The 23,456-nt window shown below is 38.9% G+C and overlaps 8 protein-coding genes and 1 long non-coding RNA gene across 11 annotated transcripts; 6 read left to right on the forward strand and 3 right to left on the reverse strand.

Annotated features, from left to right (window-relative positions):
- Positions 1-138: 138 nt before the first annotated feature.
- AT1G07175 (alternative NAD(P)H dehydrogenase) lies at positions 139-1,227 on the forward strand. 2 transcript variants are annotated; one of them, NM_001331685.1, is made up of 3 exons: positions 139-333; positions 511-631; positions 932-1,227. In NM_001331685.1, the coding sequence occupies exons 1-3, from the start codon at positions 243-245 to the stop codon at positions 981-983; spliced, it is 264 nt and encodes an 87-aa protein (NP_001318939.1). In that variant the 5' UTR covers positions 139-242; the 3' UTR covers positions 984-1,227. The 2 variants fall into 2 exon arrangements, with proteins under 2 accessions (NP_001318939.1, NP_001117241.1); NM_001123769.2 differs by lacking the exon at positions 932-1,227 and having other exon boundaries at positions 511-808.
- Positions 1,228-1,964: 737 nt separating this feature from the next.
- On the forward strand, positions 1,965-4,960 carry NDA1 (alternative NAD(P)H dehydrogenase 1). The gene is made up of 8 exons (NM_100592.5): positions 1,965-2,754; positions 3,040-3,253; positions 3,344-3,504; positions 3,595-3,660; positions 3,747-3,910; positions 4,004-4,118; positions 4,200-4,379; positions 4,482-4,960. Exons 1-8 carry the CDS (start codon positions 2,275-2,277, stop codon positions 4,632-4,634), a joined length of 1,533 nt encoding a protein of 510 aa, NP_563783.1. The 5' UTR covers positions 1,965-2,274; the 3' UTR covers positions 4,635-4,960.
- A 913-nt stretch (positions 4,961-5,873) lies between these two features.
- AT1G07190 (Lon protease) lies at positions 5,874-6,038 on the forward strand (the record flags this gene model as incomplete). Its single annotated transcript, NM_100593.1, has 1 exon — positions 5,874-6,038. One exon carries the CDS (start codon positions 5,874-5,876, stop codon positions 6,036-6,038), a length of 165 nt encoding a protein of 54 aa, NP_172199.1.
- A 299-nt stretch (positions 6,039-6,337) lies between these two features.
- On the reverse strand, positions 6,338-10,579 carry AT1G07200 (Double Clp-N motif-containing P-loop nucleoside triphosphate hydrolases superfamily protein). Of its 2 annotated transcripts, NM_001084005.3 has the most exons (3): positions 8,982-10,579; positions 8,468-8,720; positions 6,338-8,384 (listed from the first exon to the last, which is right to left on the reverse strand). In NM_001084005.3, the coding sequence occupies exons 1-3, from the start codon at positions 10,175-10,177 to the stop codon at positions 6,894-6,896; spliced, it is 2,940 nt and encodes a 979-aa protein (NP_001077474.1). In that variant the 5' UTR covers positions 10,178-10,579; the 3' UTR covers positions 6,338-6,893. The 2 variants fall into 2 exon arrangements, with proteins under 2 accessions (NP_001077474.1, NP_172200.2); NM_100594.4 differs by lacking the exon at positions 8,982-10,579 and having other exon boundaries at positions 6,591-8,389; positions 8,468-8,882.
- Positions 10,580-13,076: 2,497 nt separating this feature from the next.
- Positions 13,077-14,843, forward strand: AT1G07210 (Ribosomal protein S18). Its single transcript, NM_100595.6, has 5 exons — positions 13,077-13,283; positions 13,374-13,717; positions 14,016-14,102; positions 14,188-14,247; positions 14,338-14,843. The coding sequence occupies exons 1-5, from the start codon at positions 13,181-13,183 to the stop codon at positions 14,527-14,529; spliced, it is 786 nt and encodes a 261-aa protein (NP_172201.1). The 5' UTR covers positions 13,077-13,180; the 3' UTR covers positions 14,530-14,843.
- On the reverse strand, positions 14,786-17,510 carry AT1G07220 (O-glucosyltransferase rumi-like protein (DUF821)). The gene is made up of 7 exons (NM_100596.4): positions 17,121-17,510; positions 16,530-16,768; positions 16,063-16,413; positions 15,797-15,986; positions 15,656-15,720; positions 15,360-15,570; positions 14,786-15,281 (listed from the first exon to the last, which is right to left on the reverse strand). The coding sequence occupies exons 1-7, from the start codon at positions 17,238-17,240 to the stop codon at positions 14,934-14,936; spliced, it is 1,524 nt and encodes a 507-aa protein (NP_172202.1). The 5' UTR covers positions 17,241-17,510; the 3' UTR covers positions 14,786-14,933.
- Positions 16,747-17,142, forward strand: AT1G04567. Its single transcript, NR_138739.1, has one exon. It is a non-coding gene; the product is annotated as an other RNA (long non-coding RNA).
- Positions 17,511-18,041: 531 nt separating the features above from the next.
- Positions 18,042-20,879, reverse strand: NPC1 (non-specific phospholipase C1). Its single transcript, NM_100597.4, has 3 exons — positions 19,541-20,879; positions 19,067-19,243; positions 18,042-18,695 (listed from the first exon to the last, which is right to left on the reverse strand). The coding sequence occupies exons 1-3, from the start codon at positions 20,637-20,639 to the stop codon at positions 18,370-18,372; spliced, it is 1,602 nt and encodes a 533-aa protein (NP_172203.2). The 5' UTR covers positions 20,640-20,879; the 3' UTR covers positions 18,042-18,369.
- A 606-nt stretch (positions 20,880-21,485) lies between these two features.
- On the forward strand, positions 21,486-23,385 carry UGT71C5 (UDP-glucosyl transferase 71C5). Its single transcript, NM_100598.4, has one exon. It carries the CDS (start codon positions 21,750-21,752, stop codon positions 23,190-23,192), a length of 1,443 nt encoding a protein of 480 aa, NP_172204.1. The 5' UTR covers positions 21,486-21,749; the 3' UTR covers positions 23,193-23,385.
- Positions 23,386-23,456: the final 71 nt, after the last annotated feature.

The following is a 23,456-nucleotide window of genomic DNA, read 5'->3' on the forward strand; positions in this document are numbered from 1 at the left end:
TGGGTTAGACATTCAAAATGATATGTTTGTAGGAATGCTTCCATGTCAATAAATTGCACTATTCCGGTTATGTAGCACTGTCCGAAATATATATATTAAAGTAGTTTGAAAAATAAGGTTAATTAATCTTTATTATTAATGAATACATTTCCATTTCACGTTTATAAAAGGAGAGGGTTACGAGAGATATAGTTGAATAGAGAAGAGAAAGAGGAAGAGAAAAAGGGGAAAGAGAAGAGAAGATGGTTTTTTGTTATGCAATTCGGCTGTGTTTATGCATTTTCTTGGCACTTTCAATCGTCTCTTCGGCTCGACTAACTTTTTCATTTTCAGGTAAGAGAAATCGAGCTCATCATCCTATCTACATACAGAAAAGATCAAATTTTGGAGTTGTATATAAACTCCTCATTCGAATTTTGAAATCCATAATAGTATATCGTTGGATTAATTACTTTCGTAATTATCTAAGTTTTAGCTTCGTAATATATGTTAAACCTGCATGCATGACAGAAAACGAAAAGATGATGGTGAGGGGTAGATCATTGATGGTGAGCACCAACGACTACGGCGAGCCATCGGCCAACGCCAAACACAATCCACCTGGAAGGCGTCGTGGAGGAGGTCGGAGAGGGTAAATAAATAAAAAGATAAAAATAAAAAAATATGGTTTTGGATACATTTAAGATCTTTAATTTTACTCATTTTCTCTCAGTATGTCATCTCTTTATATACTGAACAATAAAAACCTTCCATCAAATAATACGTTCTGATACATTAATAAATTAGTAATGAACACCTAGACTCGTATCTTCTAATCTCAATGTTTAATGAATGGTAAAAATAATTATTTAATTTTCCGTGGTCAACAATGCATAATCTTTTTATTTATTTTGTCTTCTTACCTTTCAAAAATTTCTCAACTTGTCAACAGAAAAAATAAAAATCCCAATAACAAAGGTGACAACCGAAACAGAAGCACATGACCACAATGCTAAAGATGGATAAAAAAAATAGAGCAAAAAGAAAGACAAAAATTTCAGTAGTCAAGAGTATAATTAAGCACGTATAATTTGCAAAATTTTTATTTTATTTTTATGAACCGTTTGGTGTATATATATAATCCTTGCTTTCCAGTTTTGATGATCTTTTTGTGCTACTTTGTATGCGGTTAAAGATTGTTGTAATAGGCAAAGAAATCTTAAGTAATGCCTCAGCTGTTAAACGTTGTGATCTCCTCTGTTCAAAATATTTCAAGTTGATCTTACTTATGGTAATGCTCTACTCGTGATTGTGAGTTTGAACTAGTCACTGTTAAGGTTTTCTTTATAATTGATTGTCAAGCTAATGAATAAGTTTGTGAATGAGGTTTTAGAAAGATGCATGATTGGAAGTTGTGTTTAGTAAATGCTTCTCATTACAACTAGAATTTACTATAGAATCATAGAACGGCCATAACCAAACTTCATGAGTCCGGTGATATTATTGGAATAGAATTCACATAATTTTCATACTTTTGTTACTTAGACTGTCTACATAATGCCACATAATGAAAATTTGAATTAGAAAACTTGAATACTAAATCTACAGATATTTCAAGTGACTTCTAATGTATGACAATAAGACATTAAGACCCCTTCCATATCATGACCATTTCAAACTCGTGTCAATATGTAACCCATTTATCGTGGGCCATAAACCCAAAATAATAAATCATGTATATAAACGGGCTATTGGGCCATAAACTAGTGATAATAAGCTTTGGGGCGACGATCTCTGGATACGTCACCCCTCGCGATACAATTACAACCGATCAAGGTCAGCGAATACTCCGACATCCTTTTCTTGCGGCCCACATCGGTCTTTAGTGAATCACATGTTTTTTCTATTGTCGTTTCTTGCGCATCAAGTTCTGCTGAGGTTTCTTGTTATTTTATTTTTGAAATTTTTCAACACCTTTAACTTATCTCGATTTTGTTTACCACTTAAAAAACGCCCAACCAATGGCATACACTGAAAATGTTTTCTAAACATTTAATATTTCTGTGGCTACCAAAAAGAAATCAAGAGTTATTTTCCATTTATTCTGGGTGAAAGAGAAACAGAGTGCCACCTGTCATTTCCTAATCTGGCACGTAGGTTTTTCTCATACGTATTACAGTGAATAATACAGTATACCAAAGGCGGCTCGTAGCAGAGTTTGTTCGATTCTCTTAACCACATTAGGTTTGGAGTATTATTTGCTTCTCTCGATTGAAGAAGAGTACCTAAAGAATCATGTTGTGGATCAAAAACCTAGCAAGAATCTCGCAGACCACTTCTTCGTCTGTCGGAAACGTGTTCAGAAACCCCGAATCCTACACTCTCTCGTCCCGTTTCTGCACCGCTCTGCAAAAGCAACAAGTAACCGACACGGTTCAAGCAAAGGAGGATGTAGTTAATGCGTTGGAGCCACAACGTTACGACGGTTTGGCTCCGACGAAAGAGGGAGAGAAGCCGAGAGTTTTGGTTCTCGGGTCGGGTTGGGCGGGTTGTCGGGTATTAAAAGGGATCGATACTAGTATTTACGACGTCGTTTGTGTCTCTCCTAGGAACCACATGGTCTTCACTCCTCTCTTGGCTTCTACTTGCGTTGGTACGCTTGAGTTTAGGTCTGTTGCTGAACCAATCTCTCGTATCCAACCGGCGATTTCACGAGAACCCGGTTCTTATTACTTCCTTGCTAATTGCTCCAAACTTGATGCTGATAATCATGAGGTAATTGCTAATTGGATATTAATATTGGTGAAGTTCTTGAAATTGAGGAAAAGTCTTGCAGATGTATCTATTTTTGTAGTTTTATGTTTGGATTTTTCTACAATTTGTGGATGTAGAAGTAGTTTCGTTTAGACATTGTTTCAAACGCTAATTTTGCGTTCACATTTAGGTATATCAAAATTTCCAAATTGTAAACGCAAACGCGACTTTTGTGTTTGTGATGAAAGCAGAGTGCTTTGGACTGTTGTATATGATATGTGTGAATCATGCTCTTGGTTTAAACAGGTGCATTGTGAGACTGTAACTGAGGGGTCTAGCACATTGAAGCCATGGAAGTTCAAGATAGCTTATGACAAACTGGTACTAGCTTGTGGTGCAGAAGCATCCACATTTGGAATTAATGGCGTCTTAGAAAACGCCATTTTCCTCCGTGAGGTTCACCACGCTCAGGAGATCCGTAGGAAGCTTCTTCTTAACCTCATGCTCTCTGAAGTTCCAGGTATATATAGTAAACAACACATTCATCATCCACTTATTTATTTACCTTTGAACCAAAACTAATATCATTACACGCAAATTTATATATTAGGCATAGGTGAAGATGAGAAGAAGAGGCTGTTGCATTGCGTTGTGGTTGGAGGTGGGCCAACTGGTGTTGAGTTTAGTGGTGAATTGAGTGATTTCATCATGAAAGATGTTCGTCAGAGATATTCTCATGTGAAAGACGACATTCGTGTTACTCTGATTGAGGTTTTCTTAGCTTATAACTTCATTGATAAAAACTACTATATATATGATCTGTTTCATAAATATGAAATTTTGTCCATTGTTTCTTTCCAGGCAAGGGATATACTTTCTTCTTTTGACGATCGGCTAAGGCACTATGCAATCAAGCAGTTAAACAAGGTTATTATAGTTAATCCATATGCAAACTTCATATGCTTTAAATTGAGAGAATTTGGATTTTGAAAATCTGCTAGTTTTGACTTCAGTCTGGAGTGAAGCTTGTGCGTGGGATTGTGAAAGAAGTGAAGCCTCAGAAGCTAATCCTTGATGATGGCACTGAAGTTCCTTACGGTCCCTTAGTCTGGTCAACTGGTGTTGGTCCATCTTCATTTGTGAGGTCTCTTGATTTTCCTAAAGATCCAGGTGGAAGGTATGTTAGTTCCAATGTCACAACAGAAAGCTTGTTCTGTTTTTTTCCCTCCAAAAAAACATTTTCTGATCTTGGATCACTCTGTTTCGATAGGATTGGTATTGATGAGTGGATGCGTGTACCTTCTGTACAAGACGTGTTTGCAATTGGTGACTGTAGCGGTTATCTCGAGAGCACAGGGAAATCAACACTTCCTGCACTTGCACAGGTCTCTAATGTTGTAAAAGAATCTATTTACTTTTTTTCTATACTCGGAGTCTTAACATACAAGTCTCTTTGATCAATGAAGGTGGCTGAGAGAGAAGGCAAATACTTGGCGAATCTGTTTAACGTGATGGGAAAAGCTGGAGGAGGACGGGCCAATAGCGCAAAGGAAATGGAGCTTGGGGAACCATTTGTGTATAAACATCTCGGAAGTATGGCTACTATTGGGAGATACAAAGCTCTCGTTGATCTCCGTGAGAGCAAGGTATGTTTAAAAGAAAAGGCTCTCATTCTCTTTCACTTAAAAATCCCTCAAAACACAATAATAGTAGATAGCTAAACTCGAGGAGGGAGTTTTCTTGTGCAGGAAGGGAAAGGAATATCAATGGCAGGTTTTCTGAGCTGGTTCATATGGAGGTCTGCTTATCTGACTCGAGTCGTCAGCTGGAGAAACCGTTTCTACGTTGCTATCAATTGGCTCACTACCTTTGTCTTTGGTCGGGACATTAGCCGAATCTGATCCATATCCCCTCCACTTCGCCACGTGCTTCTTCTTCTCTATGTCTCTATCTTGTTCACTTTATGACCTCTAATCAGTTGAAATCATATGTTGTTTACTTGGAACAATTCAATGAAATTCAGCATTTTAGAAAGACAGGGTATTGACTTTGAAATTGAATCATCTGGTTTGACTGATAGTCAATTTAAATGGTATTAACTTTTGACTAAGCACAGTTAGTTTTCAACATTTTTAAAATTGAACAATTAAATTGAAAAAACCTATAAGCTATGGTTAAAGATTGATTAGTAAAAAATGTTTGCTTTTGCATAAGAGTAGAAAAAGTTTTATGGGTTTAATATTTTTTGTATCAAACATTTGAAATATTTCTTGTATATCTGTAAAATTATTTTAAAATATCTATTATAAGATTTATATGAGTTTTCCACTTCCACATGATTCATGTGATACAGAAAGTGCATCTCAAAACTTCTAGAGTTTCCCTACCAAAAAAAAAAAACTTCTAAAGTTTATTTTTCAAACTTCTCCTACAACTCTTTTTTCATTTTCTTCTCTCCTTTTTTTTTTGTTGTAATTAGCTTACATCGAATACACTAGATATAATAAAATAAGTGGATAGTCTCGAATTCGGTTTTCGATCAAGGACAAAGCTAATGATGGCTTGCGGCACAAGTAAGCTCCGATGTTTTAGGTTTTTACTTTGTTTTGTTGTGGGGGGGGGGGGGGGGGGGTTATAATTAATAATATATCATCATCAGATTCGTTTTATTTAGATTCTCAAATTCTCATCAGGAGGATCGAGATCGTTTTTAGGTGTTTTGCTTCATTGAATATTTGATAATATCAATGATTTTAGTGGAAATGGCAACAATTATTTTATTAGTGCAGTTGTCTCTCAAGAGTTAATTACAGATAAAACTGATGAAACAACTAATTTTGAAAGAAACGCAAGTGAGTAAATAATTTTCTCTGATAAATTGTTATGCAGTCACGACAAAAAAAAAAAAAATTGTTATGCAGTCAAAAAATAAACAGTAACGGTCACTTTTCCTAACGGAAATTGCTATGGCTCGATCTTGGACATCAACATACATCATACATGGAGACAACCTGAGAACACCTTCTTTGCGAATTCCATGATTTGCCTAGAGCTAACGGTACAAGCGCAGGCTGCAACCATATATGATCACATCCTTTTTATCACTTGCCATGAAGAAACCTGTGAGGAAGGATCTTGCAATGACTGGGAGACTCACTCTAACTGGAAAGATTCTCGGAAGTCTAGTGAAGACTATAATATTCCCGGAAGCTGACCGGAGAGACGTTGATGAGCTGCCCAACAATGGGAAAGAAGGGATCCATGTTTTCACTTTGTGGATGAATATGAGCAGATATTCGAGCTAGCATTCAAAACAAGATATGAACATCTCTCAACTATGAATTTCTTATTAGGACCTCTTGTCTAACATAATATTAACCAAATAAAATAAAATGTGAAGTTATAGGCTTATTACACCGACCAGCGATGTCGGAAGTATAGTAAGGATGCTAGAAGGAGAAGGGCTTGCAGAGAGATGGGATGAATGGCAGAATCTTGAAGTGACGAGACAAGAAGAGTTTCAGAGGAAATTTAATTGCCTTGTCACACTAATAGAAGAAGAAGCGACTAGTACGGTTTCGTAAGAAAATATCAAGAGAGTATTCACAAATTTCCTTTTCCTTTGAACCTCTTTGTATTAAAATAAGAAAACATAACCGCCTCCAACGGCTCTATTGTAATCTCTCTCACTCTTGTGTGTATATATAACATGGATCCATCGATTGAGATTAGACACTTTTGCTTTATAGATAAAAAAAAACGCAGCTTCTTCTAATTCGATGATGATGATCATCATCTCTGCAACATGATCCGTAAGAGTTAGATTGATCACAGCGGAAAGCATCGTTTCATCTATTGATCGGCGTGGAAAGCATCGTTTCTATATTTCGACAAACGTAACATAATATACAACAAACTCGGTTACAGAGAAGATGGTTTAATTCATCTAAATTTGGAAGTTGGGGAAAATTTTAGGAGAAATACCTAAAACTCAAAATGCCAAAAAAGATGTGGCAAATTGGTACTCCTAAACAAACCTATCTACCAAGTGATAGCTTAGCCATTTTACATTGTAATTTACACAAGCAAAAAACTTTCCATGAGAAAAACAATCTGAGGATTATAACTCTTTATTATTACCTCATTTATATATATGCATGTCACCATATCACATCCACCTTCGCCGGCAATTCTACTCCGGAAGCTAAGCCGCTAGAAGAAGCAACCAGCTTCACGCCCAACATGGGATTCGAACCGTACTTCTGTTTTGCTTCAGCAAAGCTTCGAGCAAGAACTGTTTGCATCCACTGATCAACTATTGTTCTCCCTTCTTCTTCGCCCGATGATAATGATGACCATGAAGCCGCCAGAATCTGAAGGATCACTTCTTTATCAAGTTCTAGATGTGTTTCGGATCCAAAGCACCGCTCAAAATGTGAACCAATCTTCTCTTGAATGTTCTTGGCTAACTCATCGAAATCAACCGGTTTGAACGTCACTTTTCCATCTACTTTTTCAATGAATTCATCGAACCAAGCGTCCCTGTCCTCTGCCTCATGATCAGGGCTAAATTCTGTTTCATTCACTGGAAGATTCAGATCCAGATATGAACGTTGCACCTTCACTGCACGTTGCGCTGTTTCTAGCTCATATTTTCTCTTATTTACCCCAAATTTAGTAGCATCTCCTAGCTTTATCTGCAGTTTCCAGCTTCTCGCGCTGAGAACTTGCTCCTCAGGAAACTTCACAGGTTTAATAACATGGTCAGTGGCATTATCCTTGGCAATCCCAGACGTCACAACAACAATCACATTTTTCATACTAATCACTCTTCCATGCAAATCACGGATTTTCCCCGTACTCACAGCTTCAGACAATCTCATCTGATCCGGGAACTCAGCTTTTTCCACGTTTTCGAGTAAAACAACAGAGTGTGGTTTCCTAGATAACTCACCGGTTACGTAATCCACCACTGTTTTGCCTCTGAATTTGTCATCAAGGGAACAATGCTCTGCCCCAAAATCTACACATATGTAATTGACTTTACCACCAAAGAAGACTTCAGAAAGAGTCATCGCCACTTTCTTCTTCCCCACTTTATCGGGTCCAAGAAGAGCCAGCCAAATTCCGCTTGCTTGGTTTCTTCGCGTGGAGTCGGTTTTGCATCCGCAGATAATTTGGCTTATGGCATTTACAGCTTCGGTCTGCCAGGCAACTTTACGAGAGAGTATTTCTCTGAGAGACTTGAAATCTTTCTGATATGTATGTTCTAAAGAAGAGTTTAGAGTCACCAGCATCGGTTTCTCCCTCGTTGTTTTTGATTCCTGGTTTTTGGATGCATAGATTACTCCCAACCCAAAATCTGTAGTAACACAGCTCAAAGGCAAACTCACTGTGCGGTTAGTCACCGATGCCGTAAGATCCTCCATAGGTTTTGGCTTTGAGATTGGCGGATTCAGCAGTTTAGGCGTCTCCAAATAGCTTGTAGGAGTTCTCACACTCTTCTCAGTCTGAACTGGGAACTGCGGACTCACCGACTGAAAACCAAGTTTAGGAAACGCCGGAGTGTGATGGATACTTTGGCATATGTTGTCCCATTTCTTCTGTAGAGCAGCGGTTTGCGAGGCTGATGTATTAGCGTCATCTAAAGCCTGCACTGAATCAGAAGAACAAGATACTATATCAACACCATTACAAGCGACTACAAATGAGGAAGAAGTTAATAAAAACGCACCTTACTGCTGCCTGTTATTCCCTTGTCTTCTTTGGTCTCAATAGCCCGTAGCCATGGGGCTAACTTCTCGGAACATTTGTCAGCCAGAGAAAGACTCGAACCGGCCTTGAGAACAGCGGCTACTTCTTGCAAATACTTCTCGTTGCAGAGGTGGCATCTAGAGAGCGTCTGATTCACTGTGCTACTCAATGGAACTCTGAAATTTGATGTTGATGAGAAGAACCCTCCAAAGGGAACAAAGGATCCCATCAAGCTGTAACCAACAGATTCATCCAATTACGAACTTGATCAGTTGCAAAGTCGAATCATAGTTTTGAGAAAAGACAGAACATTAATGTCTACTCTCAGAAAAATGGGAAGCATAAAGCTGAGAAGGAAAGTGGATATGTCAAAATATTTAAGTTTTATGTTATCGACGTTGACGCAAGCAATAAACTATTCCCACAAGTTTACTGATTGTTTTGATAGGCATAAATAACACTTATAATGTTAATGGAAATAGCAAAAGCATTACCTCGATTTGGGATAAACCCCTTGAGTCGAAGGTTTAGTAGAGGCTGTGATTGGAAGAACATGAAGGTCCCAATCCTTCTCTATAGTAGGAAACCGATCAATAAGCTTCGTGTAAGTCTCATTACTCGATACACATCCGATGAACGAAAGTTGTTTACTTTCATGTTTCAGCAAATCCGAAAGCTTCGACACCAAAATCTCAAGAGCCGCATTGGCTTCACTGGTCAAAACCTTGAGCTCTCCCAGATTAAGCACTATCCCCGATTTCGAGCCACTTTGCTCTACAGTTCTTCCTAGGTCATCCACTTTCATTCGAATCTCTTCTTCGTTTTTCGATCCATCGGCTAAAATCTCACTAATCTCCTTCTCGATACTAATCAAGCTTAATCCGCTAATATCCATCTGAAGAAACCCTAACTTCCCACTGTTGATCGAATCCGTGAACGTTTTAAGAGCTTCATTAGCACAGTTACCAATAAGCAGAGGGTTCTTCTTATCTTTCCTGCCTAATACTTCTCCAATCCTCCGGGAATTTTCATCGAAACCACTGCTCCCACTAAACGGGAACTCACGATTCGGATCTGAGTTGGGAAGATTACAGAGGAAGAGAGGCGGACAACGACCTCTAGAGAAACGGGAAGAAAGTTGTGTTACCGGAGGGTGAAGCACATCGAGCTTAATTTCGGAGCTCCGAAACCCAGCTTCTCCGAATACCCGATTCACAATCGGATCGTCAAGGATCGAGAGTATGAAATACTTCAATTCGACTTTCAAAACCGTCGTCTGGCATCCTCCCCCGCCGTTGTTACTAGCGTGGATCTGCTGAAGATGATACGACTCCGGATGCCGTCTCTGGTTCGCCTGAGACCGTTTGATCGCCGCCATGAGCGAATTCGAAACCGGTGGATCTTCTTCCGTCGCCGGAGACTTCGACGACGGAAGCCTGTCGAGAGATACACCGACGCAGAGCTCAAGAGCTCGGAATTGAAGTCGCGACGAGTAAGGAACACTCCTAGCGGCGCGTGAGACGCAAACTTCACGGAGAATCGACGACGGCATAGCTAAAAGAGCAGAAACTGCATGAAGAGACGTCGTCTGCGCGTGGCTTCTCCGACGAGCTACAACAACAGCATCGTCGAGGGCACGAGCAGCTTCTTCCGTCAAGCATTCTCTCGCCGTAGTCACCGGCGTCGGCATCGCCGGCAAAAAAAAAGTCAGAATCAAAAGTAGAAACTTCACCAACGCCTTTTCTCCAATAAAAAACCAGCCCACTTACTCTTCTCACCAACAATAATCAGAAACACAAGAAAAAGCCAAAAAAATAATCAGCAAATATATATAAAAAAAAAAAAGAAGCGTGAAATTTCTGGAAATGATTTTTATCAGAAAACTTCTTATTAGTCTCTTTAGCTTAAAAGTTGCTATATAAAAAAGATGGTTTTGGTTCAATCCACAAAATCTTACGCTTGGATATGTACAAGAGTCGTTGTTTTGGTGGTATATTGCTTTGTAGGGTCCTCCAATATATTGTCTGATTTTTTTCTTTTATTCTCCTTTGTTTTTTTTGCTTTCTTGCATGTCTTATAACGATGGTGAAATAATAATACGAATATGTGGTGCTCGTAGAATCTCTCTCGTCTTTCCCCACTTTACATCTTCTGATTCTCTCTTCAATTATTCATTTGCTTCAATCTCCTAATGTTACGAGCTTTTAGTTCTGTATGATAAGATTTTAGCATGTTAAAAGAGTTTTTACAACCATAAATTGGGGTACAAGATTGATAACTTTGATTATGTATGGCACAAACCTTTATTTACCAAGATTGAGTACTTTGATTAATTTAAGGTTTACCGACATGAGAAATTAGTGCTAAAATATAATTATTTGATTCTTTGTTCTCTCCCATCAAATTGTTTCACTGCTTTTTCACGACTTCTTGATTCGACAATTGATCTTTGTCTCCCTTAAATAATTCTTCTTTTTTCTGATAACTTATATTCTAGGTCATATGGTATATGAACAAACTATACTAATAGTCAAGGTCTTGAAACATGAGGGAGTCGCATCTCTCCCCTTTTTACATCTTTCTACTAATTGTTTCATATTTAGTAAAAATGATCCAAAGAGAAATTAATTGGGATTGACAAAGAAAAGTCAACTTAAATATAGTAGAGAAAATATATAAAAAGTATGAGTGGTAGACAATGCTTAAACTTTATAAAAGATTAGGTGAATGTCATAAGAGAAAAGAGGAAAAGCACAAGTGATTAGAGGCCCAAACACCACCTTTATATGCTTTTCTGCGTCATTGTCATATATATCATCTAATAAAGGGGATTTTTTATTTATTTATTGTTTCACATTACTTTTGCACATCTTTTATTCCTGATCGCAGACGCATCTTTTTACTCAATTATCGATCCTTTTACAACTGCCGGAAAGTTAAAATGGCCTATTTTCGGTCATTTGTATTTTAAGACGTATGTTAGGAAAGAAGTCACCAAAAATCACAAGGCATCGAAATAATTTTCTGTTTATGGTATTGCGACCTTCGCGGCTAAGCTGCTACTAGAAGTAGACCAGTCCAACAACCACACCCAAAAATAGTTTGATTTGATTTGCGCCACGAGCTGGTTAAAGCTCACGTCGTGTTTCTTCCACACTAACCCTGTAACCCATACATGATTATAATGTTCCATATAATACATATATATGCAACTAAGCATTTAATTATTGGTATATTATTCAACTTCTCACAACTTCGCCAAGTCTCTGATTAATGTGTGCAGTAGTTCAATTCAAATAGTTGGGAGATAAATATACGTGACACCACCTTAAATGATCAAATCCTAATTAAGAGCGTCACACTTACTTAGGAGAGACTAGAATGCATATACAAATATAGTAGGAACAAATTTTAATTAATCTCACAGGCATATTTTGACCGTCACATTGATAATTAACATAATACAGAAATAAAACCCGATAATCAGCGTGAACCCTAGTTCCAGATCCCCTGTAACGAGCACGCAGTAGCCCTAGTTAGAGCCAAAAGTGAAGCTAACGACATCTGTAAATCGCGTGGCAACCAACGGTCACTATTCGATCTGTGGTCCCCTTCGCGGTCTCCTTTTGACACTGTGGGACTTTATAAGTGGATGACGTTATTTATAACATCCATTCGTTTTATGCCACGTGTTGATAAACTTTATGTGATGCATCTTAGATGATTAATTTTGTCCTCGATGGATAGCGTAGACCAAGTAAACCAATCCTCGATTGTCATATTGAATATCAAGCAAAAGGTCTTTGAATAGACTCCACTTTGGTTTTCAAGGAAAGTACAAAACTTTCATACAAATCCAGTGATGTTGATCAAACTTTTTGAATTGAATAATTACCAGAGATAAAAATCAAACCTATTATTATCTTCTTATACGTAATCCTTTTCTAATACGTAAGCCCTGAATGATTATCTTTGATTAATTGTTATCTAATTCTCATGGTTCAGTGGCACCTGTCGAACATTTAGATAATCACATGCATATTTGATGTGACATTTGTGTCATATCATAGCTTTTTGAGTGAATGTGTTTTGTACTTCTTTTTTTATTCACTTTATTTTAAAATCTACAAAAGTAACTGTAAATCATATTAAAGATATATTCAAGAAAACAATATATATTTATGTTCATTTATGTATAAATTGAAAAATTATTTAGAAAATCAAAAAGAGAAAAAGAAAATCAAAGTGAAATTGTTTTTGTTTGTTTGCTACCCCGAATCCAAAATTTGGTCGACATGTGCCTAACGATGAAGCAAACCAAACTTTATGGCAACTATTATTTCCCAAATAGTATACATTATTGTGAAGACTTGCGGAGAGCAGCATGGGCAAGTTACAAGTGGCAAGTCACCTCTGTCATGCCTTTTTTGGCATCGAAACCTTCTATCAGCCCATTATTAAGCCAATCGAGGCCTTACAAGTTATTTTCTTAAAGCAACCTTCAAAGAACTAAATGGGCCTGGACAATAAAAATAAATAAATTAAAGGCCTTATATGAGCCCATTATTTATTTTACTGAAACTGTAATCATCTCTCATCCGTCACCTTCGTGTCAGCGACTCTCCGTCTCTGTCTCTCTGCCAAAACCTCAGATCGGAAAATCCGAAATTCGAAAAACCCTAAGTTTCAGAAGATGAGCATCGCTCGTTTCGCTACTCGGTCACTCAACAACGTAACTTTCCTTCGACCATTTCGTCCCATCGTCTCTAGAAGCCTCGCCACCAACGCCAACGAAGGTAAACACCATTTCACATTTCCACGATTTTGTTCATCCATTTTCTCAGATTGTATCATAACTGTAAACGGAATCGAATCGAACTGAGCAGATCCAAACCAGAATCGATCTTCTTTTGACTCATCGGACAATTTGGATTCGTTGTTTGGCGATTACACTGGCAACGATGAGAAAAGCAATGATTTCTTCCAGCATCTTAGTAAAGCGGAGAAAGATAAGCGCGATTTCAATGGCTATAATAGATCAGGAGGGTCGAGATACTCCGGTGGTGGTTCAATGAGCAAAGACGAGACCTTCGATCCTTCATCTGATGGTGTTGATGGAAAATTGAAAGAAGCTGCACTAGCTTACAATATGGATGAAGGAGATGGCTTTAAGGAGTACTCTTTTAGGCCCGATTTCAACAACAGTTGGGGCATGAATAACTTCCCTAGGGTATGGTTTCTAACAGTACTTCTATTGACTATGTTTATTATTTGATTTCAAGTGTGTTACTGAATCAATTTATAGCTATCATAAGTAACTCATTTTGTCTAGTGTTGCATTTGTATCAGTGTATATTATCTCTCAGTGATTTGGATTCATGTTATATGAATGTGTAGTTCATGTATAGATTGTTCTATTTCTAGATTGGTTTTTGCAGGGATCTACGAGTCCTAATTTCTCCTTAATCTTTTCTTTTTTTCTTTGATTAAGACATGCACTAAACATCTTTTCTTTTGTTTAATGACAGATGCAAAAACAGATGCAAAATCCTAGACAGAATAATAGCAAGTCTGAGGTAACTACTGAGGAAGTTCTGAAGAATGCTGATTTCAGGGTGAGTGTAATTTGTAAATATGTTTCACAACTAGTGTATCATATTCGTTTTTGTGCTCACCTATGAATTATGTTTTGTTGGACAGAATGTTAGGTTCCTTGCAAACTTCATCACTGAAGCTGGGATCATTATTAAGAGGAAGCAGGTCAGATGGATGTTTCTTACTTTTACGATACATAATGGCGTTTTGCTAGTTCACATGATGAATCCCTCTTTTTATTTATCTCTTGCACAGACTGGCATTAGCGCAAAGGCTCAAAGAAAGATTGCTAGAGAGATCAAAACAGCCCGTGCATTTGGGCTGATGCCTTTCACAACAATGGGTACAAAGGCATTTCAGTTCGGGAAAACCATGGAGAACAGAGACCAAGATTTCGAGTATGAAGTGCTTGATGATGATGATGAGTTTGACGAGGGAAATGCTTGAATCTGAAGTTTGGAGCGGGTTAGTTTTCATTTCTCGGGGATTTGGTCAATATTTGGAATAAGCTGACCTTACCAAGTTGAGAAAATACGTGAATGACTGTATTTCAATTGCTGCTATCAGTTTTCAAGTTGTTCAGATGTCACTTTAGGTTCCTCCCAATACCAAAGGATTAGGATTTGTATCTCATGGCTCTAGTTTGTTACTTTGAAGATCTGGGTCAGACTGATTATTTATCATTGCGTCTCTCATCACCCAATGTATTTGTAAGATTACGGTTTCTTTCTTTATTCTATTAATCAAGTCGTAATCAATTATCATCTCGTGCTACAACTGATGAACAACACACACGTATGTCAAAAAAAGAGAGAGGATACACCAAAAATTCATGTCCCTAAAAAGACAATTCATTTAGAACCCCTCTGTGTTCTTGTCATCTCCATGTATCTAACATTTTCGATTGTTTTATTCTTCTGTTGGATCAACCACTCAAGCCTATTCCTATCTTCTACTGGAAATTTACATGGTTGATCCAGAGAAGGTACGACTCTGGATCTTTCGAGTAGTTCCCGCTCTTTTTGTTCTGCAATGCAGAGCAATGATCCTGCACAGACTTCATTAGCGGAAGCCGGCTTCTCTGGCTTGAACTTCTGAAGTTTCGAGTACTCAGTGATGAGATGAAACATATAGTCATAAACCCGGTTCATGCTAAGGCTTTCCATATAACCCTGTCCTCTTTTTCCAATTGTTTCAGCCTGTGACAAGGAAACGTCTTAGGAACATGAATGGTATCCGATAAATCGATAATATGATGAGAAATGTGGAATTCATACTTCAGAGGGGTTGGAATTTCCCCAATCAACAGCGTATTTGATGGACCGACATAGATCAGTGGGAGAGATAGGCCAGTAATTTTCCTTGGGAAGGAGGCCTCTACTGAAGAAATCTTCATACTCAGGTGATATTATGAGTGTCATGGAACCACATGATAAGATATACTTTAGAGAAACTGACCACGCATAACCTTCTGCATAGATTTTGTACCTTATGATGCAAAGAATTCCAACCACATTAGATCCTCCTTCTCATATCCTCGAGTGATATATGATATAATCTTGGGTAGACTTACCGGTGATTGCATTGGTTGGAAAGCTTGGATTGCTCAAACCCACCTTTTGCTTCTTCTGCCCAGTCCTGTATTTAAAAACACACATCAGCATAACTCCCATTAGGTTAAACTTTATCTATAAGGCCTCTAAGCATCGCGAACCTGGCGCATAATCTGTGCTCCCCATAACCTTGAATGGTTGCATTTCATGAGCTCCAGTCGTATAGGCGATACAACATCGGGATTGCCTTTCCAGTAAGCTCTAGGTTGCTTGTTGTACCAACTTCTTCTCCTAGACCCTTGCTTTATATCCCCAAACTCTTCTTCCCAGGGCCTTAGATTTGTCTCCGACCTTCATCACAACACTCGAGATTCAGAGAAGCGTTGAGTAAACAAGTCAAGGGTCAATCAAAAAGAGAGAAATGTACCATCCCCAAAACGACCAATCCGGAAAAGGAATGTCCAAATGAGCTTCGTTGGTGCAATATCGAAAAAGCGGAACAGGAAAGGACTGGTACTCGGTCTGGTTGATGATGGGTTTGTCCATACAATCAAACATCATGTCGACATCAGGAACCATCCCTGGATACTTGGTGAGCAGTTGCAGAATCCCCCAAATGGTGAACATCATTCTGCTCTGCACACATGCGTAATAGAGATCCACGTATAACTTCCCTGATAGTATCACCACTCGAAACGCAGCATTCGCTTTTGCCCTCTTCACGTGCTCTTTAGTCACCCCAGTCTTTGCCCACGGCTCTAAATCCCGGTGAATCCACCTGGCTTTTCACCAATTCAATGAAAAATCAACGGTTTATGCCAATAAAAGAAAGTTTGATGCTTTCTGAATCATGTTAAAAGCCCATTTCAAAGTAATTGGTTCGCTCAAACAAACCTGAAGAAGTCTGGGCATTGTGGTTGATGGGTTTGACGACCCGACCCAGATTCCGAGTGGAGACTCTTTGGTTGGACGACGGCTTTGTACGGACATGAGAAGTAGGAGCACTGGAGGATTCGGTAAGCCTGAGAATGTTTCGTAGCTGCGCTGAAAGATTTGCGTGGGAAGATATGCCACGGTGTTGGTTCCAAGTTATGTCCGGCCAGAGTTTTTGTCTGAGCTATAAAGTCGTCAACCTGTTCGACGAAATTACTCAGTGAGACAAAAGTTCTTTCAAACAAAAAACAGAGAGAAACAGAGTCACGTGTTTGTCCCTTTTAGATCACAGGGCAATAAAAGCAACATTCAGCTCCAAATCTGTCGCTACATCCATTAATCACGGAGATAACATAAAACAGAAAAAAAAATCCGAGTATCATCAATGTCGCTTGTCAGCTTTTCCGACAAATCACTCACTGAATAAAAAATTCCGAAGACAGAAAGTGGCAAAAATTCTATGATTCTGTCAGATCCAAATACGTGATTACGAAAGCATATGCAGAGTTTCAATATAATATCAATTTAGAAGGAAAGTAAGAGGAAATAGACCTTGTAGAAAAGAAGAGCGGTGAAGGAGAAGAAGGATAGAGCAAGAACACAGAGAAGGAGATAGGAAGGTGAACGAGGAGAGCTTTTGTGAGGGAGACGAAGACGGAGACGAAGACCCATTTTTTCTCTTCTTTTTCTTTTTCTTCCTTCTGCAAAACTTTTTCTCTTTTTTCTACTTTCCTTTCATTTTTTTGTTTTCTCTGTTTAGTGGCCTCAAGAAATATTCTCTGGATTTTATTGGTTATACAGTACGCCGCTCGACGCGGAGGTTCACTTTTCTTTACATCAGTTTGTTTCTATTTTAATTCTTCGAATTTATCTTTCTTTTTTTTCTTTTTGTTAAAATTAAAAGAAATTTATTATTTATCTTACAATATATCACACAGTGCAATACTGAAATGTGTACTACTACTACAGAAGAGAATATATCTACTTGCCTATAGTCACCAGCATGGGCCTTGTCGATTTTGTGTTCTCTAAACTCATTTATTACTTGGCCTTTTAGGACACTTTCCTAAATGTCATACCAACAGAGAGAAACAGAGTTAAAGAACACTAAACTGGTGAAAACAGAGATTAAGAACACTAAATGTTTTGTAAAGCTTCAAGAACTTGATCTAAATGGATTGATTGAATGCTTCCCCTGCATGTCTAACCAACCTTAACGTCTTGAGTTTGGCCAAAACTTTTGTTTTTTGTTATATTTTCTTACCATGTTTCTTTTTAAGTAATACGGAAGAGTTATAGGATGTTATTAGATTTGAAGTTTGGTAGGTGAATTAGGTTTGTAAAAACATGTCTCATGTAGTGTTTGTTTTATTTATTAAAACATTACATGATGGAAGTTAGCTCTATGGTGTCTCTTACCCATCAAAGTGTCTTTAAGTTTGGCCATTAAGATATCCATCCTTCTTCATTTCATGCACTTTAAACTTCAACATCCAAGAAAGAGCTGGGAGGATCGGATTAGCCAATCAGATGGGCCCAATCTATATATAATACAATGATTCTTTGTCTATTTTAGGATAAGGATACATTTTAGTATTACAGGAAGCCTCGATCCATTCCAACTATGGAGATGGAGGCCATACCCGACAATCATCGCAAGGGTACTACATTCCGTTACCATATTCTTTGATCCATTATATAATATATATACTTTCACCACATCATATATGCATCTAAGTAAAAGTGGGTACATGCAGAGGGCACATATATTTACATAAAATCCGTTTTTTAGTTATAGATTTCAGTAGCTTCCAATATACTTGTTGGTCCCTTCACTGGGACTGGTCCTGGTTGTCAGAGACGGCCTCATAGTGACTATAGTGTTTTCGTCTGCTCCTGCTTCCAGTGCAGCCATCCCTGCTTCCAGAAACTTCTGAACAGCGTCTTCTGCGTATTTGTTGCCTTCACTTACTGTCATGTTCTTCCCAATGTCTGGATATGAGTTTAGGAGATGGTCTCCAACGAGTTGAGAGGCCAGTTGGATCAGCTCCACCTGGAATTCTGAGAGCTTTGAGTCTTCTTTTGCTCCCCATGGCCTCAGCGATAGTTTCACTTCCGGCAGTTTCTCTGTTAGACGTCATCAAGGTAAGAAATTGATGAAGGCAATCTAAGGTATAACTCTTTTTCCAATATTATTGTTTCGGATAAAGAAGCAAGTTCTAATTTCCTTGACGTGAATTAACATTAATAAACCAAACAAAGCTATAGCACTAATAGCTCTCAATCGAAGCAATCCTCAAGACTATCTTTCAAACACTATGTTGACTCAAGTTCAACCAACTGTAACTGTCTACAAATGCGGTGAGATACTTAATGAAACATTACTTTACATATTTGTAATGGCCCTTATTTGGTGATTACATAATGCAAAGGATTTAGAGCCAAAAAAGCAGAGAGCATGTAATGGAGTGGGAAATGAGGTAGAGAATGAAACAGACCTGGACAATCTTGGCGAGGAGAATCTCGGATACGGAAGTATTTCTCAAATGTACCAGCCCATGCATCTCTCTTTGTAAGGAAGTGAGACTTTAGGTTGAAGAGTTTCTTCACCGTTGCAGGGATAGAAGAATGCTCAAATTGTGAATGTGGTGTTGGACCTTCAGGTTCATGTATCACTGCAACGAAATCAATCCCACACCAGTCTTATCAAAATCACAAAGACGGGAGACTAATCTACATGTACTGATGTAAAGCAGATTCAAGTAAGAAATTAGAATCAAAACTAATGGGGTTAACATGAACAAAGTCATGTCACTAAGACATGAAATTAGTTCAAGTGAAATCATATGTAACATTTTAAACATAAAGCTGGAGATAAAATGTTCAATACTAAAGATCAATATAAACTCAACTATCTGAAATTAGTAAGAGCGAAATGTTCAACAATGACAGAAATATAACAAATCACATACCAGTGCCCTTCTCAATCCAGGGGGAGATCAGAAAGGTAGGGACCCGAACACCCAATCGGTCAAACCCAAAGTAAAACGGATCAGGTCCAATGATACCATCAGGGTTAGGCACACCTTTAACCGGCGTGGGAACATGGTCATAAAACCCACCGTGCTCATCATAAGTAATGAGCAAAGCCATCTCTTTCCACTGTGGACTACTCCGTAACGTCTCATAAACTTCCTTAACAAACCGTTGACCCGCCGCCACGTCATGCGACGGATGATCATCATTAGCCGGAAAAAGATCGATATCGAAATATCTCTGTTCCACGACAGAATAATTCGGAAGCTTCCCAAGCTTAGCGTCGAGCTTGAACTTAAGTGCATAGCTATGGAATTTCACCAAATGCTTAAGCCTACGAAGAGACTTGAAGAAGAACGTCGCAGGGATGTTTTGGTAATAAATCCCAAAACTGAGTCCGTTCTCATCTAACGAATCAAAGATCGTCTTTTGAGGAAACCCTTTAACGAGATCTTTCTTCACGTTGCTTGAGCATCCATGAGAAGTAGCTGAGTGAACGTAGAACCGATTCGGTTGAGTCGAAGTTGGTACTGAAGCGAACCATCGATCGAAAACTCCGAACTCGTTCGCTAACTCGGTGTAAACCGGTAAGACTTCGGGTTTGAACCCGCTCATAACGTTCTTAGCCATTCCAGGCTCCATACTCTCTGATTGCTGTGCGAATCCGTTCATTTTCGGGTCGCCGGATGTATCGTTAGACCCGAATATCTGTTCTCGGATCGCTTGGAATGAGTGACCCGGATCCATGTCTACGAAGACGGCGTCGTCTGAGACGAAGATCTTTTTGGAATTTGGATCGGAGACGTTGAGGGGATTTGACTCTTTGCCGGTTAATCCGTCGATTTCGGGTCGGGTCGATTTGAGCCAACCGAGGATGTGATCGAAGGAGCGATTCTCCATGACTACAACGACTATAGTCTTGATTGGTCCTTGGATCTTGTGGGGTTTCTGGGAGTTTTTGAATTCAATGGATTGAGATGAAATTAGTAAGTAGCAGAAGAGGATTACAGTGGTTAACACTCGCCGGAAAGCCATTTTTCCGGTGACCTTAGACCCGGAAAAAAAACGCGGATGACCAGTGGAGAAGGGTAAAAATTCGGCGGAGTGTCTAGGGTTTATAAGATAAATGGTGTTGAGAGAGGAGCAAAGGGCATTATTTACTTGAAGAATAACAATGGAAGAGAGATTACCACAGATTTTAAGAGAGCAATGAAGCTGAAAAAAGTCCTCTTTGGATCTAACATTCCTTTTCTAAACATAAAAACTATCTTAAACTACGTTTGACTTTGGGTCAGGAAAAATCCCAAAACTAGATACCAAGTCAAAGAAACAAAATCCTCGATTAATCAAAGGTAATTGCATTACATTAACTTGATAATTGCATTACATTAACTTGATAATTGCATTACATTAACTTGATAATTGCATTACATTGTGTTTACTTACATGCATGGATTTTGCGTGTTTTGTCGGATGACACGATATTCACCTAATATCACATTCGTATATAAATCATATACAACGTCTCTCTTAAAAGAAGTGGTTATTTAAATTAAAAACTTAGGGTCACCAGATCAGACAGTACATACTAATTTTACTAAACCTATTCATCTCTTGACATTTAGAGAGACATTAAGTGATACGGACAACTAATACTAACTAAGCTAAGGGGGATTCAAAACCAGAGATTTTGATTTTTGCCAAATCAATGTTCCACACTTTTGTTGGCCAAAGAAACAGAGAATAAAATTCGCTGTCTTCCACTTCAACTTTTGTTTCAAGTCCAGTACCAGTAGGATATCTCTACTACTCTTTTTAGCGTCAATTTATAATAATTGTCTCGCTGTTTCTTTTTCTGCAATGGAGATTCTAATACACATCATTCAGATATCTGAATGTCTGAGATCCAGAGATCTAACTAAGCAATAATGTTGCTAATTTATTGTTCCACTTTTGTATGCTCAAGGTCCCAAACAAGAGATTAAAATACAAATTTGTCAAGCCTAATTATTATTATAATCAGTTTTTCTTGTTTTCTAGTTTAACACATGGGACTCCACTACCATATCAATATGTCATAAATTCATACATACCAAAGCAACAAGCGTTTCAGTAGAAAAATCATAAAGAAAAAAAAGTAAAGAGATGAAGACAGCAGAGCTCATATTCGTTCCTCTGCCGGAGACCGGCCATCTCTTGTCAACGATCGAGTTTGGAAAGCGTCTACTCAATCTAGACCGTCGGATTTCTATGATTACAATCCTCTCCATGAATCTTCCTTACGCTCCTCACGCCGACGCTTCTCTTGCTTCGCTAACAGCCTCCGAGCCTGGTATCCGAATCATCAGTCTCCCGGAGATCCACGATCCACCTCCGATCAAGCTTCTTGACACTTCCTCCGAGACTTACATCCTCGATTTCATCCATAAAAACATACCTTGTCTCAGAAAAACCATCCAAGATTTAGTCTCATCATCATCATCTTCCGGAGGTGGTAGTAGTCATGTCGCCGGCTTGATTCTTGATTTCTTCTGCGTTGGTTTGATCGACATCGGCCGTGAGGTAAACCTTCCTTCCTATATCTTCATGACTTCCAACTTTGGTTTCTTAGGGGTTCTACAGTATCTCCCGGAACGACAACGTTTGACTCCGTCGGAGTTCGATGAGAGCTCCGGCGAGGAAGAGTTACATATTCCGGCGTTTGTGAACCGTGTTCCCGCCAAGGTTCTGCCGCCAGGTGTGTTCGATAAACTCTCTTACGGGTCTCTGGTCAAAATCGGCGAGCGATTACATGAAGCCAAGGGTATTTTGGTTAATTCATTTACCCAAGTGGAGCCTTATGCTGCTGAACATTTTTCTCAAGGACGAGATTACCCTCACGTGTATCCTGTTGGGCCGGTTCTCAACTTAACGGGCCGTACAAATCCGGGTCTAGCTTCGGCCCAATATAAAGAGATGATGAAGTGGCTTGACGAGCAACCAGACTCGTCGGTTTTGTTCCTGTGTTTCGGGAGCATGGGAGTCTTCCCTGCACCTCAGATCACAGAGATTGCTCACGCGCTCGAGCTTATCGGGTGCAGGTTCATCTGGGCGATCCGTACGAACATGGCGGGAGATGGCGATCCTCAGGAGCCGCTTCCAGAAGGATTTGTCGATCGAACAATGGGCCGTGGAATTGTGTGTAGTTGGGCTCCACAAGTGGATATCTTGGCCCACAAGGCAACAGGTGGATTCGTTTCTCACTGCGGGTGGAATTCCGTCCAAGAGAGTCTATGGTACGGTGTACCTATTGCAACGTGGCCAATGTATGCGGAGCAACAACTGAACGCATTTGAGATGGTGAAGGAGTTGGGCTTAGCAGTGGAGATAAGGCTTGACTACGTGGCGGATGGTGATAGGGTTACTTTGGAGATCGTGTCAGCCGATGAAATAGCCACAGCCGTCCGATCATTGATGGATAGTGATAACCCCGTGAGAAAGAAGGTTATAGAAAAATCTTCAGTGGCGAGGAAAGCTGTTGGTGATGGTGGGTCTTCTACGGTGGCCACATGTAATTTTATCAAAGATATTCTTGGGGATCACTTTTGAGTTTTGACCATTTCACTTTCAGAGCAAGATAATTTTGTAATTTGTAATAAAAATAAACAAATGTTATCAATTTATTATGGACTAAATGTTAATCAACGCCATTTGTGCTTGAAGACCAAAATTCCAAAAGTCCCATACATAATACATTGCTGTGTAAATTTCTCGACAACCATTGCTGTGTAGTCTTTGAGTAAGCTCGATACAAGTGTAATGTAAAGTGATTTCTATCATCATCTAAGAAACAGACAATTTTGTAACTGAAAA

This window comes from Arabidopsis thaliana (assembly GCF_000001735.4).
Source record: "Arabidopsis thaliana chromosome 1 sequence".
NCBI lineage: Eukaryota > Viridiplantae > Streptophyta > Magnoliopsida > Brassicales > Brassicaceae > Arabidopsis > Arabidopsis thaliana.

Coding starts and splice junctions, on each gene's coding strand:
- NDA1 (NM_100592.5), top strand. CDS start 2,275: ATGTTGTGGATCAAAAACCTAGCAAGAATCTCGCAGACCACTTCTTCG. Junction 2,755..3,039: donor TTGATGCTGATAATCATGAG/GTAATTGCTAAT, acceptor TGGTTTAAACAG/GTGCATTGTGAGACTGTAAC. Junction 3,505..3,594: donor TTCGTGTTACTCTGATTGAG/GTTTTCTTAGCT, acceptor GTTTCTTTCCAG/GCAAGGGATATACTTTCTTC.
- NPC1 (NM_100597.4), bottom strand. CDS start 20,639: ATGGCTTTCCGGCGAGTGTTAACCACTGTAATCCTCTTCTGCTACTTA. Junction 19,244..19,540: donor CTGGATTGAGAAGGGCACTG/GTATGTGATTTG, acceptor ATTTCGTTGCAG/TGATACATGAACCTGAAGGT. Junction 18,696..19,066: donor TCCTCGCCAAGATTGTCCAG/GTCTGTTTCATT, acceptor GACGTCTAACAG/AGAAACTGCCGGAAGTGAAA.
- AT1G07200 (NM_001084005.3), bottom strand. CDS start 10,177: ATGCCGACGCCGGTGACTACGGCGAGAGAATGCTTGACGGAAGAAGCT. Junction 8,721..8,981: donor GGGGTTTATCCCAAATCGAG/GTAATGCTTTTG, acceptor TGTTGGTTACAG/CTTGATGGGATCCTTTGTTC. Junction 8,385..8,467: donor GAATAACAGGCAGCAGTAAG/GTGCGTTTTTAT, acceptor GATTCAGTGCAG/GCTTTAGATGACGCTAATAC.
- AT1G07210 (NM_100595.6), top strand. CDS start 13,181: ATGAGCATCGCTCGTTTCGCTACTCGGTCACTCAACAACGTAACTTTC. Junction 13,284..13,373: donor CGCCACCAACGCCAACGAAG/GTAAACACCATT, acceptor CGAACTGAGCAG/ATCCAAACCAGAATCGATCT. Junction 14,103..14,187: donor TGAAGAATGCTGATTTCAGG/GTGAGTGTAATT, acceptor TTTGTTGGACAG/AATGTTAGGTTCCTTGCAAA.
- UGT71C5 (NM_100598.4), top strand. CDS start 21,750: ATGAAGACAGCAGAGCTCATATTCGTTCCTCTGCCGGAGACCGGCCAT.
- AT1G07220 (NM_100596.4), bottom strand. CDS start 17,240: ATGGGTCTTCGTCTCCGTCTTCGTCTCCCTCACAAAAGCTCTCCTCGT. Junction 16,769..17,120: donor CCGCTCTTCTTTTCTACAAG/GTCTATTTCCTC, acceptor TTCGTCGAACAG/GTTGACGACTTTATAGCTCA. Junction 15,571..15,655: donor TCCAACCAATGCAATCACCG/GTAAGTCTACCC, acceptor TTGCATCATAAG/GTACAAAATCTATGCAGAAG.
- AT1G07175 (NM_001331685.1), top strand. CDS start 243: ATGGTTTTTTGTTATGCAATTCGGCTGTGTTTATGCATTTTCTTGGCA. Junction 334..510: donor ACTAACTTTTTCATTTTCAG/GTAAGAGAAATC, acceptor CATGCATGACAG/AAAACGAAAAGATGATGGTG. Junction 632..931: donor CGTGGAGGAGGTCGGAGAGG/GTAAATAAATAA, acceptor ACTTGTCAACAG/AAAAAATAAAAATCCCAATA.